This window comes from Apiospora aurea (genome assembly GCF_038362705.1).
Source record: "Apiospora aurea strain CBS 24483 chromosome Unknown utg000004l_segment0_segment0, whole genome shotgun sequence".
NCBI classification, from domain to species: domain Eukaryota; kingdom Fungi; phylum Ascomycota; class Sordariomycetes; order Amphisphaeriales; family Apiosporaceae; genus Apiospora; species Apiospora aurea.
The window spans coordinates 2,354,106-2,369,419 of record NW_027117391.1 but is presented as its reverse complement, the minus strand read 5'-3'; the positions used below and the strand labels follow the sequence as shown (position 1 = coordinate 2,369,419).

Here is a 15,314-nt window from a genome sequence, read left to right as displayed (position 1 = left end):
GGCCCAGTACTGATCTCGAATATAAACATGCGAGAGAAATGCAACAGCATTGAATTGGGCTGATGATCGATTGTCACTTCATGCAAACAAACAGGCGGAGAGCCCCCACAGCATTGATACATACCTATGTAGGAGAGGTAGGTACGTAAGTAGGCAAACGAACAAACAAGCAGCCACTCATTGTTCACCATTTGCGGTTTCCCGTTCTGCAGAATAGCCTCACCTGCTACTCACATAACCGACATCATGTTTCGGAACAGACATGATATACAACATTGAATATTCAGCAGGTCTTGAGTACCTGTAGGTGGTCATTTGCACCGAGCTGGGGACCTTGAGAATATTCACCGCAACTGTTCCATACCTTGGACATGAGAACGACCTCGGTGAAGACATGGAAAACCATATGCTTCAGACATCGGGGAGTTTATTTATCGGATATGTACGTATGCCGCAGTATCAATATAAGGTTAGCAAGTCAGGTTGCAGTTGAAACATGGATACATGCCCGTTTTTGTCATGCAGGGTCCTCTACTTGTAGGTTCTGTGGTACCTACCTCCTAAGCTGGTAGGGGTAGGTAGGTAGGGCAAGTAGGTACGTACCCGGACTGAGTGAGGCAGAAAAAAAACGAGGGGCGTTTGGGTGCGGCGTATGGTGGAAGATCTCCTGCTAACCTCAATGATACAATATTGCCCCTCCATTGATTGCTTGGTTTGTTGTCTGAAAGACATCGGCTCAAGTTATTACGTATGGGCATGCACATGCGACATATCCCAAATCTTTGCCACCCAAATAGGACCAACCTGGCCACCGCGGGCTATTGTTGTTCGGCGTGCATACAATCATAATAATTTCCCCCTTCTCCCCTTCTCTTTCCGCAACTTGGTCTGACTTCCAACTGAGAGGCAGAAAGAACCTCCTCCCGCCATCCGTGCTTCTTTGACTTACACAACCGTGCGGCTGAACTCATTACTCGTGCCAACATGGCTGAGCCAAAGACATTGAAATCGGTCTTCCAGAGCGCCGAGTCCAAAAAAGGCGACATTAGATGGCACCTTTGAAGCAAGCTCTCCGACATATCGCGAGGATCTGGAGTTTGCTCTGAACGCTTACCAGGAATGCCTCCGAATTATCAGTCAAGTCTCGCTTTTCAGCAACAACGAAAGTCTGGAGGATATCAACACAGCAGATCTGCCCTATCTGTTGGTCAGCTACCGCATAGCCGAACTGTTGCAGAAGATCTCTGTCGCTACCCCTCTTGAGCGCAGGGCAGCTCTGAGGACAACAAGAGAGGCATATGAACGGTTTTTACACCTTCTCGACAACTATGCGTTGCTCTCTCCATCAGATCTGAAGCTGTTCGCCTTGTACCAAGAGGATCCGGAGCGCTTCTCCACAATCTCCACCACAGATCCAGCAGCTCGGCGCAATGCTAAGATTGCGAACTTCAAGCACGAGAAGGAGTTGAAGCAGAAGCTCGAGTATATGCGGCACTCTCCACGCTACCTCGAGAATGGTGGCGATGAGGAAGCCGTCAGAGAGCTATACCTTGCCAACATAGGCTACTGTGCCTACATGACATTCCAGGCATTGGAAGGTATTAGTCGCGAGATGGATGTCCTAGCCCAGGCCCCTGTGCCGCTCATTCCTACCACAACAACCGTGGAGGAGGACGAGAGGCGACGCCGGTCGCCAACGGAAGTTGATGGCTACTCGGACCGCTTGGATTCACCCTTCCAGAACATGCAGTCGTCTGGACCGCTCCTGAGCCAGGACGGGAAGCCATTACGGCCCTTCACGCTCACAAACGGACGGCAAGACTTACAGCAAGGGGTTTTCCGATCTGGCCACAATCTGCCTACAATGAGTATTGATCAGTACTTGGAAGAAGAGAGGCGGCGGGGCGGAATCATCGAGGGTGGCGGGGAGGCTAGTGGTCGACAGGCGACCCCAGATGAAGACAACTATGAGAAAGCGGATGCCGAGACGATGAAGGCCCGTGAGTGGGATGAATATGTCGAGGCTAATCCGAAGGGCAGCGGCAACACTCTAAACAGAGGCTAATGGGGAAGCAAGACTGCCATGTATTTCGAGCAGATTTCAGTGAGGCACATAGACGTAGAAAGCAGGCGAAACCCATGAAATAATTCGATCAGCGCTTTCGCATCTGGATTTTGGCGGAGCTTTTTACTTGACCCCGAAGGTGAGTGAGTCCGAGTCGATGCTTCCGTCATGGCAGTGAGCTGGCGACATTAAGTTACTCAACCTGTCTCCCTCTATCATAATATCGTATTTACCATGGCCACTTGGATTTAGTCGGTTGATTTGAATTCTTATGTGTTATGGGCAATTCAGAGTGTGGTGGTTGATCCCCCCCCAAAACTAACAGCCTCGTTACCGAAGTTATAAAAACGTGTGGCTGTGCAACAAGGCTGCATTTCTGGAGCTTCACTTGTTCAACAACCAAACCCGCGCGTCATCTCAACCTCGAACTCAACCATTACCACATTCAATTCCGATCAAAATCAAAGTAGAAGCTCATCTGCGCGCCAAGCTACTTGGACTGGGAATTGGACGCCATGGCGACCACAGAAATGGACCCGTTGCTGCTCCTGCGCCAGTCGTTCGCGTCTGGCAGCGCGATAACCGCAACCTTGGACGACGGCTCCGAAGCCGACCTCTCCAAGGCCACAAAGCTCACTTTCACAACGCCGACACGGATATCGCTACCTATAGACACGGCGACACGCTTCGTATCCAACGACACGCCCGTTGACCTGCGCAGCATCTACCTGGCCTGGCTCAAGCGCGAGGTCGCCATCCCCGAGTACACGGCGTCCGTGTCGCAGCTGAACGACGAGCTCGCGGGCGGGAAGAAGGTGCAGAATTTGGCTTTCGTCGAGCGGTTAGACCTGATCACCTGGCTGGAAGGTGCGAGCGAGGAAAGCGAATACATCAAGCCGCTCGCTGGCGACAAGGATGGCGTCGCCTCCAATGCGGCGGCGGCGTTGGCGTCCAAGGGCGCGCAGGCTCCCGTCATCGGAGGCACTGTGGGAAGAGCAGGAAAGGGCACATTAGATCCACGGCTGGCCGTGATATACAATAGCGAGCGAAAAATGGGCGATCGGAACGCGGCGCTGCGAGGAATCAAACCTACTGTACGTCTCAGAGCGGCGCCTTTTTCCTCCTTCAGGCGTTTACGGCATATTTCACATACTGACCACAAGTGATGACAGGACTTCTCCCATGTTCGCAAGCTTGCAGCACCTTTCATGTCCAAGAGCCGATCCTCCACAACAAATATCTCCTCCAACCCGTCGCTCGCGCTCAACCAGAAGACCAAGCGCCCCGACCCTATCATCCTCCTGTCGCCCTCCGCCTCTTCCCTCTTGCGGATGTCCAACATCAAGTCCTTCCTCGAGGGCGGCCAGTTCATGCCCGCCGACAGCGCCAACGCGGGCTCCACGTCGAGCGCGTCCATGCTGCACATCAATCGCTACTGCAAGGACATTGACCCGAACCGCCCGATGCGTTTTATCCTGGTCGAGGGCCCCGAGAAGTTCAAAGAGGAGTACTGGAACCGTGTGGTGGCTGTTTTCACGACGGGCCAGCCGTGGCAGTTCAAGCAGTACCGCTGGACCAACCCGCACGAACTGTTCCGCCACATCCCGGGCATCTACGTGGGCTGGCGCGGCGACCAGCTCCCCGAGAACATCCAGGCCTGGGGCCACCGCGTTCTCAACGTCGGCATCGACCCTTGGAAGGCGATTAACCCCACAGGCACCGACGCGAGCCGCTGGCGCGATCGCGAGGTGGTCGAGTCGATCTGGAGGGCCATCGAGACTAGCATGCGAAGCAAGGGTTGGAAGAAGGATCAGGCCCCCATTGCGATATGATGAAGAGGGTAACATATGGACGGTCTGGACGGTTAAGGCGGCAATAGCGGTGGCTTCTGACAGGAGCTCAAAATGCAAGAATCAACATGTGTATCAACAGGAGAAAAAGGCGTAGAGGGCAAGCATCAAGCAAAAGTTGAAATTCAAGGGCAGCATTTATACGTCTCCCCGCCATGTACAGTTATCTACTCTGAGCGTGAGGGTCCGCGGCTTATTCATCAGCCGGCTCAGACACGGTACACGAAATGATAGAAAGAGAAGAACACCTTTTAATGAATACCGAATTGAACCTCTGAAATCTATGTGACGGACTCTACCTGAAAAACAGGCTGCTCAAGGATAGGGCACTGAATCATCAAGCTCGGCCCTTGCAATCCTTAAGACTTTGGCCATGGATCATTGCCAGGGGGGACGCCCTACTCACACTTACATTTCTATCAGGTTTTTTCTTCTCTCCTTCGTTACTGCACTCCTTGGATTGTACCAAACATTGACTGCCAAGAATTCATCTCATCATCCGCCGCTTCCCGCAGCCATCGTAGCCTGCAAATAGACCCTTCACATATCACCATGAAGTTTCCAAGTTGTATCGATGCACTGCGGCGTGTCCCTTTCCCTCCCTTCCTAAGGTCCTTTTCTCCCCTCTTTCCTATCATTAGAAAGAGGGAGGCTTCAATGATGTCTAGGAGCTGATATGTGTTTTTGTGTTTGTATTGGACCATCTGGGAAGATGACCCGTAGGAGTTTGAAATCATGAACCCCCTTGGGATATGAGTAGTGCTGTTTGGCCGTCGTGGTACAAAATGTCAGTATAAGATACGAGGCGCGGGACCAGTTGGCGCGTAACTCGTAGCATATTGGCTGAACACAGTGAACTTCCAACCTCGTCGTTTCGAAACTCCGCCCTGTCCTAAGACGATGACAGGGGCTGCGGGGGGGTCTGGCATCGCAGGGCAGCAGGCTAGCACACGGGGCTGGGCCTTCAACGGCTTCGTCTCATAAACAATGTAGCTCTACCTAGCTGCTTCAACCAAACGGCCAGCCGAGTCAGGCCTCCTTCGCGGTTCACGACCCACCGACTGATAGTGGATGCCATTGCTGCGATAGGGCGGGAGCTGTGAAGCTGCGGTCATCGAGGCTGTAGAAAATCAAAGCCGAGAGATACGGAAGGGGGCAAATACCTGTAGTCAAAGGTGATCAGACCTTGTCACTCTCATCGCTCTTCTGGAGGTCTGTCAATACGTCGCTCGGTGTACTCTATGAATGCGACGCGTTATACTCCCGCTCTCGCAAGCCGTTGTTCATTTTACAATGAATGCATGGATGGATGCGCCGCCGGCTTTACTTTGACACGGAAATCTAACCGATGAAGCTTGTTTCCCAGCGAAGGGCCACCTTAGTCAAAAGCTGTTGGCACTTTCGAATAGTCCTAAGCTCCAGCCCTCCAGCAGCTTGACTGCGCAATCCATGCGCGACGGCTAGGCAACATAACGTTACCGTGCAGGGCGTTGTCTGTCTATTCCTAGTCTATATGGTGATTTGTCTTGATATGTGTTTAAGGGGTAAGTCCCAAGTCATTTCGGCTGATAAAATCGGGTGCGAGCAAGACAAATTCACTCGTCTAATCAACAAGCCTGTCAAAGGACAGTCTCAGTATACGGCGTATCAGCTATGACCAAGAAAGAAAGACTCAAGCCCCTAGGTGTCCTCCTAAGGACTCAGGGCGGCGGATGGCCGCATCGGGCATGATTTGGATAACACTTGGGGCAGACAGACATCGCGGCATGGGCGATTTCCGGTCGGTTCCTAATCTATCACCGGCAATAATTATCTTGGACCTTTCTCTGTTCCATGCGCTCTGTCGACGCGTAGTTGGAGGCAGCCGCCCAGTCCTTCCATACTTGGCTACAAACAAGCATATGAACGCGAGGCCATCTACACAGCCTTGCCATAGCCGCATTCCGCTAGCTAGTCAGCACTTGGGTTTGAATTCTGTTTCTCCGGGGAAGCGTGTGCCGGACTCGGGGTTTCTCGCGTCCGGGCTTGGCTGTTCGGCCGATCCGCAAGGAAACAGCAGGAGCATTGGCCGTATGCATTGGCTGAATCTGGGCGTGTGGTGTTCGTCCTGACAAAGATCGGAAGAAGGAAGACTCGCTTGGACAGTCTGAGCTTCCCGAACTGCACTGCCACGCTCCCCCCCTCTGCGTACTCCCTGCCAGGTTGCCAATACTAAATAGGCTTCTGCTGCCAGGCGAGAAACACCACTAGAGATGACTTGCATGAAGCAGGAATACCAATACGAAGCTGATGGGATCCCACAACTAGGGTATCTGATAGATATCGACTCTTTTTATATCGCATACACTTACAGCCTACCAGCGCCAGAAAGCATCGAGGTGGATCGTGAGTGTCATAAGTTGTGCAATCTCATCCTACTCATCACAGAGAATACCATGCTAGGAGATGTTGGATGGCACTCGACTCAAGGGAATGTCAGCCCAGGTAGATATTTCGCCACCTGGATGGCTACTCGGCAAGTGCCCAGCTGCCGTGCTCTGTGTCTTTCCCTATATCGAGTAGGGCTATGACAGCCATGTATGATCTGCGAGTAATGGGGCCAATTTCATAAAGAGACGATGAGTAATATCTGGGCGAGGACCTCGAGCTTCCCGGGCTTCTTTTCGACAAAATACAGTTACTAGCCTCTCCTGGCTTCCCGCCGCCGGCGCATGGTTATAAGCACAACAGCCGCTGGGAAGCCAAGCTGAAGCCCCAAATAGATGCGGCTGCACCGGCAACAGCGTTGCTGTCTTCGCCTAGAGCTTTCGTTCACTGCCAGACTGCCTAACTCGCGGGCATTGGTCGTTTCGCTTCGACAAGGAGGGCAGTAGCGCACACAAGTCGTCCAAACCCACGTGGCTACCTCTGAGCTGGCATATAAGCGTCAAACATGCGCGAGTACTCACCTGGCTCGGATGGCTGTAATGTAAACCTTATACGCGAAACAGAGCGACAGGAATGTTTCACGGATGATCGATGACATCAACAGATCGTTTCCTGCCGGCGCTTAGGGCGTACTGTACCTGCGGGCACAGGGCAATATAACCTCGTTTATACTCTGCATCCAGTAGTAGAGTTTGTTTGGGCTCAGGCAGAAGTCCGACTGTGATGCGGATGAGAGAAGAAATCCCTAACCGCCCTCGGTGTTTCGCCCTACCTACACAGCTAGGCATCTGATCTAGCAAAGGGTGGGAAACGGCGTGGAAACCTCAGTTGACAACATTACGTGCTCAACAGCAGTGGTGCTACTCCAAATGTCAAACAGACTCGCGACTTCATCCATTCCAACAGTCCCCGGTGGCTGGTTTGACTCGACTAGATCACCAGATCGGACGGTAAGGTCAATGTGGGCTGTGGCCTCGTCCGTCCGGTTTCTGTCTTACTCTGCCACCGTTTGCTCTATTTGCTTTTTGCTTTCTTTGACAACCGGCTGCCGACAAACACGTGGTTGTGTAATACAGATTTGAGACACACACGGCGCACTATCACGAAGCTGCCCGACTGATACATCGCATGGGCCTTGCAAGCACGTGGTGAGGTGACAGCCATGGCAGGCCAAGGGGGGTTGGCTAGTGCCTGTCCTGTCACGGCCGATCTCCCATATCCGCAAATATGGGCAAACGGATCCCTCGGTGACTTGAGCCAGATCCCATCGACCACGAAGCGCCTGTGGCATCAAACATGTCGGGCCTCGCGCAACGAGCCCATGCTGTGCCACGACCGACTACGATTGGCACTCGCTCCTTGGAGATCTCCCGGGCTTCTACGCCCCCTCGACAAAGATCATTCTAAACTTAGCCAGGAGCAGCAGCCAGGTACCGAAGTCACACGAGTCAGACCAGGAGTCTGCGGAACATCGCGTTATCTCATTTCTCTGAACAGTGCCCAGACAAGCCCCCATAGGAGACAGCGTCCGGGCAAGAAAGAGCACGTCGTACGCAGGACGCAGGACGCAGGACGCAGGTCGCAGGTCGCGGGTCGCAGATCGTAGGTCGTAAGAGCACACAGAGAGAAAGGCCGTTGTGGCAGGTAGTGCTACAGAGCGAAGCCTCCGGCGTACAACGTTATCTCACTCGCATATCAGGTGCTACAGGCCAGCAGGCTGGCCAGCAGTTGTGCAATGTGGGTACCAAGATGCTGCAAGCCCATCCCGGGGATGGTCGGTCTCGAGCGATTCGATATATTAATACATCACCTACTCCGTACTAGGGGTAATCAATAGGGGCAACCGGTCTGGTAGTGCTGCCGTTTCGCCCCCCCTAAACGGATCGCATGCCGGCCGAAAAGCAGATCCGGCGCCCTCGGATGAATGGATCGTGCGTTTGCTATACCATTGCAGCCGAGGAAGCTCACTAACCCCTATCTGTACTACCACTGTTAGGGGCCAACCAACACCGCTTGGATCTGCAATAACGATGGTGCATGAGACGTGTACGGTAATGTAAGCATTGTAGGAGGGATTTGCCCGCTGGTTGTCTTCGGCAACCAGCTTCCCTTTGCTATCGCAGGTTGAAACCGAAGGCGCCGACTGACTGTGCCTTGGACTGACGTTGTTGCCTCGGCAGATCACCATGTCTGCTCGCTTAAAACCGCTACATGACGCCGATCATATTCGCCGACGGGATTGCCATTGCCCGGGAGTCGAGTTATCAATTGGCGAAATGCATCCATGCGACCAAAAGAAAAGATTACGTACCTACGTACGTGCAGGGAGCGAGATAAGCCCCGAAGGAGCAAGGAGCTGAGCGAGCATGCGATGGCCTCTCTCACTCTCACTCTCACACTGTATGTATCATGTTGTTTTGCTATTAATCTGCTAAGGTTGAGATGCCCACGCGCCCAGCTAGCGACATGCACCACTACTTACTGGAAGCAGTAAGAGACGGGCGCAGAAAACGGCCGGACTGTTCAGCTTGGCGGGGTTTGCTGCCACGTGGGAGCACAACCAACCATGTTCAGGATGGCGTTATGATCTGCATTTTGACCCGTCCCGTCGTGGGCGTGGCCAGCCAGCCAGGTGCCAGCCGACCATTCATTCCTTCTCATTTTCTGTTCCAGCCGACCGCTCGGCCAACCCCTCTGTCCTCTGGCCAGTTGCCAATGGCCACTCACTCACTTTTACCTGCTTGTCCTCTGCCACCGCTCATCATCCGGCATCCTCCCCCTCTGAAGACTACCTACTCACTCTCACCTACAGGACTGACTGTGCATGCAATATCGTGTACGTATGTAGGTAATAGCCATAAACACACAGGTAGGAAGCAGTCCGGCCGACCAGTGCAAGCAAAGCAACCCGGGTGAGTCAGCCAGTCAGAGTAGCGCCCAGTCTAATGACTCTGCTCAATACCACGGTACTAAACGTATTACCACCGTACTATCTATCACCAAGTAGTCGAGGCCTTGCGCTTTGCTCTTGGCGGTTGAACTCGGGATCCCCTTTGCGACTTCGCGTGGTGCGTGGGTCTCTGGGTTAGGCGGTGAACGGGAAAAAGCAACAGTCTGGATTTGCTTGCTACTTATCACCGCGAGCTAGCGTGGTCTGCCCTGCAGCCATTTTTTCTTAGTAGTAGCAAATCTCACGTTTTCGAGGGGGGAGACGAGCAACGAGACAAGACAAGACCTGTCAGCTGCTGGCTCGGTACGGCGTACATGCAAAAAGTTCGCCTCACACGGAGCGCGACCGTTATTTTGTACGGGAGTGTCGCTAGTACCAGGACCGACTATACCGAGTATCGCTGCATATACGGCCACCTGTTATACATACCTCTCTATAGGTGGGTTTGAGTGTATGTACGCTCTTTTCAACGGGAGTGGGAGGAAGCGAGTGTCCGATCTTTGTTTACTGGTAAGGCGAGCCCTCCAGTAAGCGGACGGCTACATTGCATTGTATTGTTTGCATGGCCACTGCGACAGTTGTGTTTTAAGGCGATTGATGACACGGATGACACTGTCGTCGCCAATTGTCGGGGTTGGTTGATAGTCCACCCGGGACGACGATCAAACTTGTCCTGCCCGTACCTTCTAGAATCCGAAAATTCAAACACAGAAAAACTAAATTCACCCGACGCCTGGGTTGGAAAACCCGACCTGGCCCGGGATGATGCTGGGACGGCTTCTGGGACGGCTGGTGGCTAATTTTGGGCGAGAGAGAGAGAGAGAGAGAGAGAGAGCGAGAATACCTAAGCACCAACTGAATGTTTGCTGAGTGCTGAGGGTTCTGGTTCTGTTGAGGGGTAAGTCGGGAAGGGTGATGGCATCGTACGATTTCCCTAGGAATGGTCTGCTTTTGGAAAATACCTAGAGCGGACTCCATGTGCTTTCTGCATGTGGGATCATGGATGAACCAGCCGACCCCCGTTGCTGATGCTACATTATCGTCTCGAACGACTTGGGGTGGGAGCTTCCTTCGTGATTTGATAGATGGAGTACCAAGAATATGCAGCCCATGCATACCATGTTAGTTAGTGCAGTACGTTGCGGTGATCCAAAGATTGGGCCTCTTCTCACGTAGGTCTGCAGGCCTGCCGTCGGTATCAGACAGACGGTAAGTATATCCATATCAGCCAGTCCTCCTCCTCGCTGGATAAGACTTACTCCATGTAGGCTAGCATGTTGGACAGTATGTGTGTTCTGCAAATGACGTATACATATATTACGTCGCATCGAACGTGCACACATGCATGCATGCAGGCAGTCAGTTGGGCAAAATTGCAATTGCAATATTGGAGCGAAGGGCCTGGGGCCTCTGAAGTCCAGGCGCATCCTGCACGCACAGCAAGCAAGCAGCAAGGCGGGTGGCAGGTGTTTGCTGTTGACATGCTGCAAGCGCTTCCTTCGGAGTCAATCTCCATGAAATTCCACATGCAGGCCATGTGGGAGTTACTGTGGCCCCTCCACAACAGCCGAAAAGACGATCCGAAGTTCAAGCGGACCCAAGCTGGGACAGGACTGGCTAGACTGGGGCACTCCTTTGGTGCCTTTAGTGCCTTTGGGGCCCATGGTGGCCATGGTGCCCACACAAAGATGGATGGGGACTGGGACTGGGACTGGGACTGGGACTTCGTTCCTTCGCTACCTGAAGCCTGAAGCCTGAAGCCTGAAGCCTGACTAAGGACCTAGTGTCACGGCGAAGCCGTAGGAAGGAATGCGGCCGACCAGGTGGGAACGCGCTAGCGCCGAAGGCCTGGATCAGTTCTTGCGCCGTTCGATGCTAATTATGTCCATCCAACGACGAAGCGGCCGCCCGTCCTGTGTCGGTGTCGAGAAGCGTGCAAGGAGAAGGTTTGCGACGGTCCTGGCGCGTGCCGAGGTTGGTCGTGGTTTGACGCATCGCCGGCCTACCCCGAAAGATTTCATTTTAGAACCTTTTTCCTCCAGGCGGTGGCTGGCAGGATCGCGATACCGATCATTCCAGTCCCGCCCTAGAGCGTCTGGAACAAACCAACACAAATCTTACGAGACTAAAATCCCAAGGGACTTCCGGCTTCTCCTGTCTAGCGACCAATGTGCAACGCATACGCCGCAGGTTTATGTAATGCATGCCAGGTAGCTTAGCTATTCAGGGCTCTTACCTGCAGATGTAGGTGGTTGGGGGAGATCTGTTGTCAGAATCCAAGCATCGTGTATAAGCAGGAAATTTGTGAAAAACATCCGCTTTTGTCGTCACGCCCACGTGGGTTCTATTCTCTAGCTGCAGGGGGGGGTCCTCGGCTTCACAACACTACTACGACATGCTTCCTATTTCTTTTCCATACCGAAGGCGTAATGTCTCATGCGAGGTAATAGCAGCAGTGCAATATGAATAAGCAACAATACAATATCTAGCCGTGCTCGCTGATTGATACGCCTTTGGTCTGACTTGAGCATCCCTGTTACACCACAGCATTGAAGCTGTCCATCCATGTCGTGCTCTCAGTATCTATGTAGAGCTTCAAAGCTGACGGGTATGTCCCCGTTGACCGTTGACCGTTAACCGTTGGGAGTTCGGAGAGATGGGAATAAGACGCCTGCGCAACCTGGAAACACGGGAATACCGAGTAGGCAATATCATGAACAGGGCGCCGTTCATCCTGGTCTCTGGTCTGACCAGGTCGGAGAGGCCTTGATTATATCATATCATCCATGTTGCTTCCACCACGAGTTTCAACGCTCCGAGGAGTACCTTGGTCGGCTCGTGGAGGGAAAACTTCACTGCCGGGTGGCTTTGCTCGAGTTTCCAGGATGGCCCGGGGGGATCCAGGACACGGCATCGAGAGGCTCCATTCATTCCTTCCACCGTCTGTTCTACGGTTTCTACTGCGCAAGGCTTAACCTTCAGCTCTTCAGCCGGGCACCAGGGTAGGTCCCTGAACTGACGCGGCCGGGCGGCTCTTTGCTGCTGATTCTTCGGCCTTGCCGTGACCCCCCACGTCCATTCCCGAGACGTGAGATTTCAGGGTTCCAATAGACTGTAGATTTATTTATTATTAGACTGAACCAAGCCGCTGCGCGTGAAGCTAGAGGTTCCAAATTTGCGTCACAGCTAAGTTGTACCTTAGGTAGCTCTCTAGCTCTCTGGCTCTGGGGGTGCCAAGGTTTGAAACGGAGGACGACACACGTCGCGGACGGCAGCGCACCTCAATATATCTGAATAAGCAATGCCATTTTCCCTTCGTCTGTTTTACTAACGCCTATGTAGGAAGAAAAGCCACTGGACCTAACACACAAGCACAACCTACTAGGCCAGCCCGGTCAAGCAGCTCAGGGTATACCTTGATGCAGATGGGTCCAAAACAGATATATGTATCAAGAGGCCCGCATACGGAGGGGCACTGCATCTATGTAAGTATGTACATCCGTAGTAGTACACACCTAAATCATGCCAGAATGCTGATGGCCAGAAACAGGGCACGACTCTGCTTTGACAAATGCTGCGGTCTTGTCACCATGCCAGATTGAAACAAAAGTCCCATAGCTGGGATGTCGCCCATTGGGCAGACAGGCGGTGCAAGCACACCATCCCATCCTCCTGGGCGCAATTCGCAAGGGGCATGCGTAGAACGTCGTATTGATCCTGCCCAAAAACCAAAGAGCAGGCTAAGGCGACTACTTTTGGAGTCTCAACCCCAGAGGAAACGAAATTAGAGGAGCAGGAAGACCTTCTAGAAACCTTGGAGACGCATGCTTGGTTGGGTGATCCGGGGGCGCAGAGTTTCAGGTTATTGGCGATGATGTGAGATGCAGCCGACGAACGGCGTTCCGGAACGATTCTATTAAAGTCAATTCACCCTAGAGGCGGCTGGCCTGGCCACGAGGAGGCCCTGTCTCCCGCCATGTTTTACCCAGGATAAGACTTCAACGGGGTGTTTGTGATATATTGAACGACCACCAGTCAAAAGGGGCAAGATCAGGGAAAGAACGCGAAAACGTGGAAGGCAAAAATAAAAATAAAAATAAAAAATAAAAAATAAAAGCAACACAATGAGATGGGCACTAAGCCTGCCGGCACGCAGGTCACACGCTGCCGGAAGCGGAGAAAACCCCAATAGGCTGGAACTGTGAAATGTTTCTGGTTGGTGAAAGGAACCGCCACGAGGCATTGTAGGCATCCTCCTCCATTCATGACAGGTTCATCCAAACTCATGTTATATATGTACTGTAGGTCCGGCTGCTGTTTCGTGTGGCTGGCAACATTCTCATACAGGCGGCAGCGGAATGAAATATCAAAGACTTCAGCCTAGTCATGGCAGGCTCTCCCGTGATGGCCTTTGCCTTTTAACTTCACGCGTTTGTTTGCTACTACTTGCTACGGGGGCATCCGCTTTGCACATAATCGGCAGCCCGGGGGCTTCGGGGCTCGTTGAACTTAGTAGGTTCATGCTGCTACGTTCTCCTTGCATGCTATGGCGCCTGGGCAAAAGCCAATTCAAAAGATCAGCAGCTTGTCCGCTAGCCGACAAGTTACTCTGGCAGCAGTTGCCTCAATTAAGGGTCTCTCAAGGAAAGTACAGTATGCATTTGCGAATACCGCCCGAGGCCAGCTGCTTATAGGCCGCCCCGTACCAGTATAGAATCGCATAGTCCTGGAGAGTCAGACTGGCCCCTGCCCAGATCAGTGCCCTTTTTTGCTTTTTCCCCCTTCTCGTTGGTTCAGCATCTGCCGAACGCGCGTCAAGAACAACGTGTGCAATTTCCCGGATCCCAACCGGGCTCTGCCTGTGTCTGTCGTACAAGCTACGGTGTCCCTTGGCTAGTATCGGCCAAGCTTAGCATGCTCTGCCAGTTGCCCTGCCCGCTGTTGGACCAGATCCGGCCAGGCTACGTACAAAGGCAGTTTGGTGAGATGGCCGGCCTGGGGTATCAAGTGTGAAGCTATGCCTGAACCAGCTTGACGTGTTGGATAATATCCCTGCCAGCCACGCGCAGATCTGTCCAAGCTGATGCTGGCATTTCTGCCTTGAGTCAAGTTCGCACTGGACTGGCGGAGAAGAAGAAGTTAGAAGAGGAAGAAGGATAAAAAAGAAGTTGCCTTTATTGATCGTGTTAACCCAAAGTAGGAATGCTTGGAAGTACCAAACGTTTGCCCGCCGTAGCATAGGCGGTGGGGGTAAGCTAGCCCAGTGTGTAAGACTTATCTGCATTTGCACAGCATTGTTCGTCCTCTGAAAAGTCCGCAACCCAGCTGCCAGGTACTTAAAGTACCAAACACAACATGCCTATTGCCCGTCTGCTATATCATGTCACGTCAAGTGGCATTACTGATGATGGGCTATTGATCATCAAGCATGCATTTGCTCTCGCAAGTGAGCCAACTAATGCAATGGCGCCCCTCCTCAATATCAGACGCTCCTTCATGGAATCAATTGACAGACCCGACAAATCGGTAAGACAAAGAATCTATAGACACACCGAGTGAGCGACTCCTACCATTACCTAGCGGCAAGCGGCAACGGTTGCTATGGAGTGCATTGCGTATACTACATACGAACAAGTGCTTAAACATCATGCTTGAAACACTGTGGTTGGAGTTTCGAGCGGCACGCATTACGTGCCTTTCGGGGTATTGCCACGCTTCTAGATCCGCCATGAGATGGCAAAGAATGGAATGGGTACGTACTAATTATATCATCATGCTAATTGGGCGCGTAGCAATATGCTGCAGCTGCCTCAACAGAACGACCGCCAAGCTTCCAGTCTTTCCAGATCGACTTCTAGTTGGTATAACATGCCATCTTACCCACGCGGTTTACCTCCTATGCGGCATGGGTTGCCGACATCAGCATCCTCCTTCGCATCATATAACCAGTGGAGGCGCCAATAGAGGGATGGTGGCGCGTAGGTGAGAACACACGTACTCAATAAGATAGGGGTCTGGTGCT

General features: G+C 52.7%; 4 protein-coding genes across 4 annotated transcripts; all 4 read left to right on the top strand.

Annotated features, from left to right (window-relative positions):
- Window positions 1–262: 262 nt before the first annotated feature.
- PG986_005521 (uncharacterized protein) lies at window positions 263–2,065 on the top strand (the record flags this gene model as incomplete). Its single annotated transcript, XM_066841743.1, has 2 exons — window positions 263–303; window positions 1,021–2,065. 2 exons carry the CDS (start codon window positions 263–265, stop codon window positions 2,063–2,065), a joined length of 1,086 nt encoding a protein of 361 aa, XP_066701605.1.
- Window positions 2,066–2,580: 515 nt separating this feature from the next.
- PG986_005520 (uncharacterized protein) lies at window positions 2,581–3,897 on the top strand (the record flags this gene model as incomplete). The annotated part of the gene is made up of 2 exons (XM_066841742.1): window positions 2,581–3,159; window positions 3,238–3,897. The coding sequence occupies 2 exons, from the start codon at window positions 2,581–2,583 to the stop codon at window positions 3,895–3,897; spliced, it is 1,239 nt and encodes a 412-aa protein (XP_066701604.1).
- Window positions 3,898–7,504: 3,607 nt separating this feature from the next.
- On the top strand, window positions 7,505–7,948 carry PG986_005519 (uncharacterized protein; the record flags this gene model as incomplete). Its single annotated transcript, XM_066841741.1, has 1 exon — window positions 7,505–7,948. The coding sequence occupies one exon, from the start codon at window positions 7,505–7,507 to the stop codon at window positions 7,946–7,948; it is 444 nt and encodes a 147-aa protein (XP_066701603.1).
- A 2,445-nt stretch (window positions 7,949–10,393) lies between these two features.
- Window positions 10,394–11,043, top strand: PG986_005518 (uncharacterized protein; the record flags this gene model as incomplete). Its single annotated transcript, XM_066841740.1, has 4 exons — window positions 10,394–10,413; window positions 10,469–10,501; window positions 10,561–10,576; window positions 10,648–11,043. 4 exons carry the CDS (start codon window positions 10,394–10,396, stop codon window positions 11,041–11,043), a joined length of 465 nt encoding a protein of 154 aa, XP_066701602.1.
- Window positions 11,044–15,314: the final 4,271 nt, after the last annotated feature.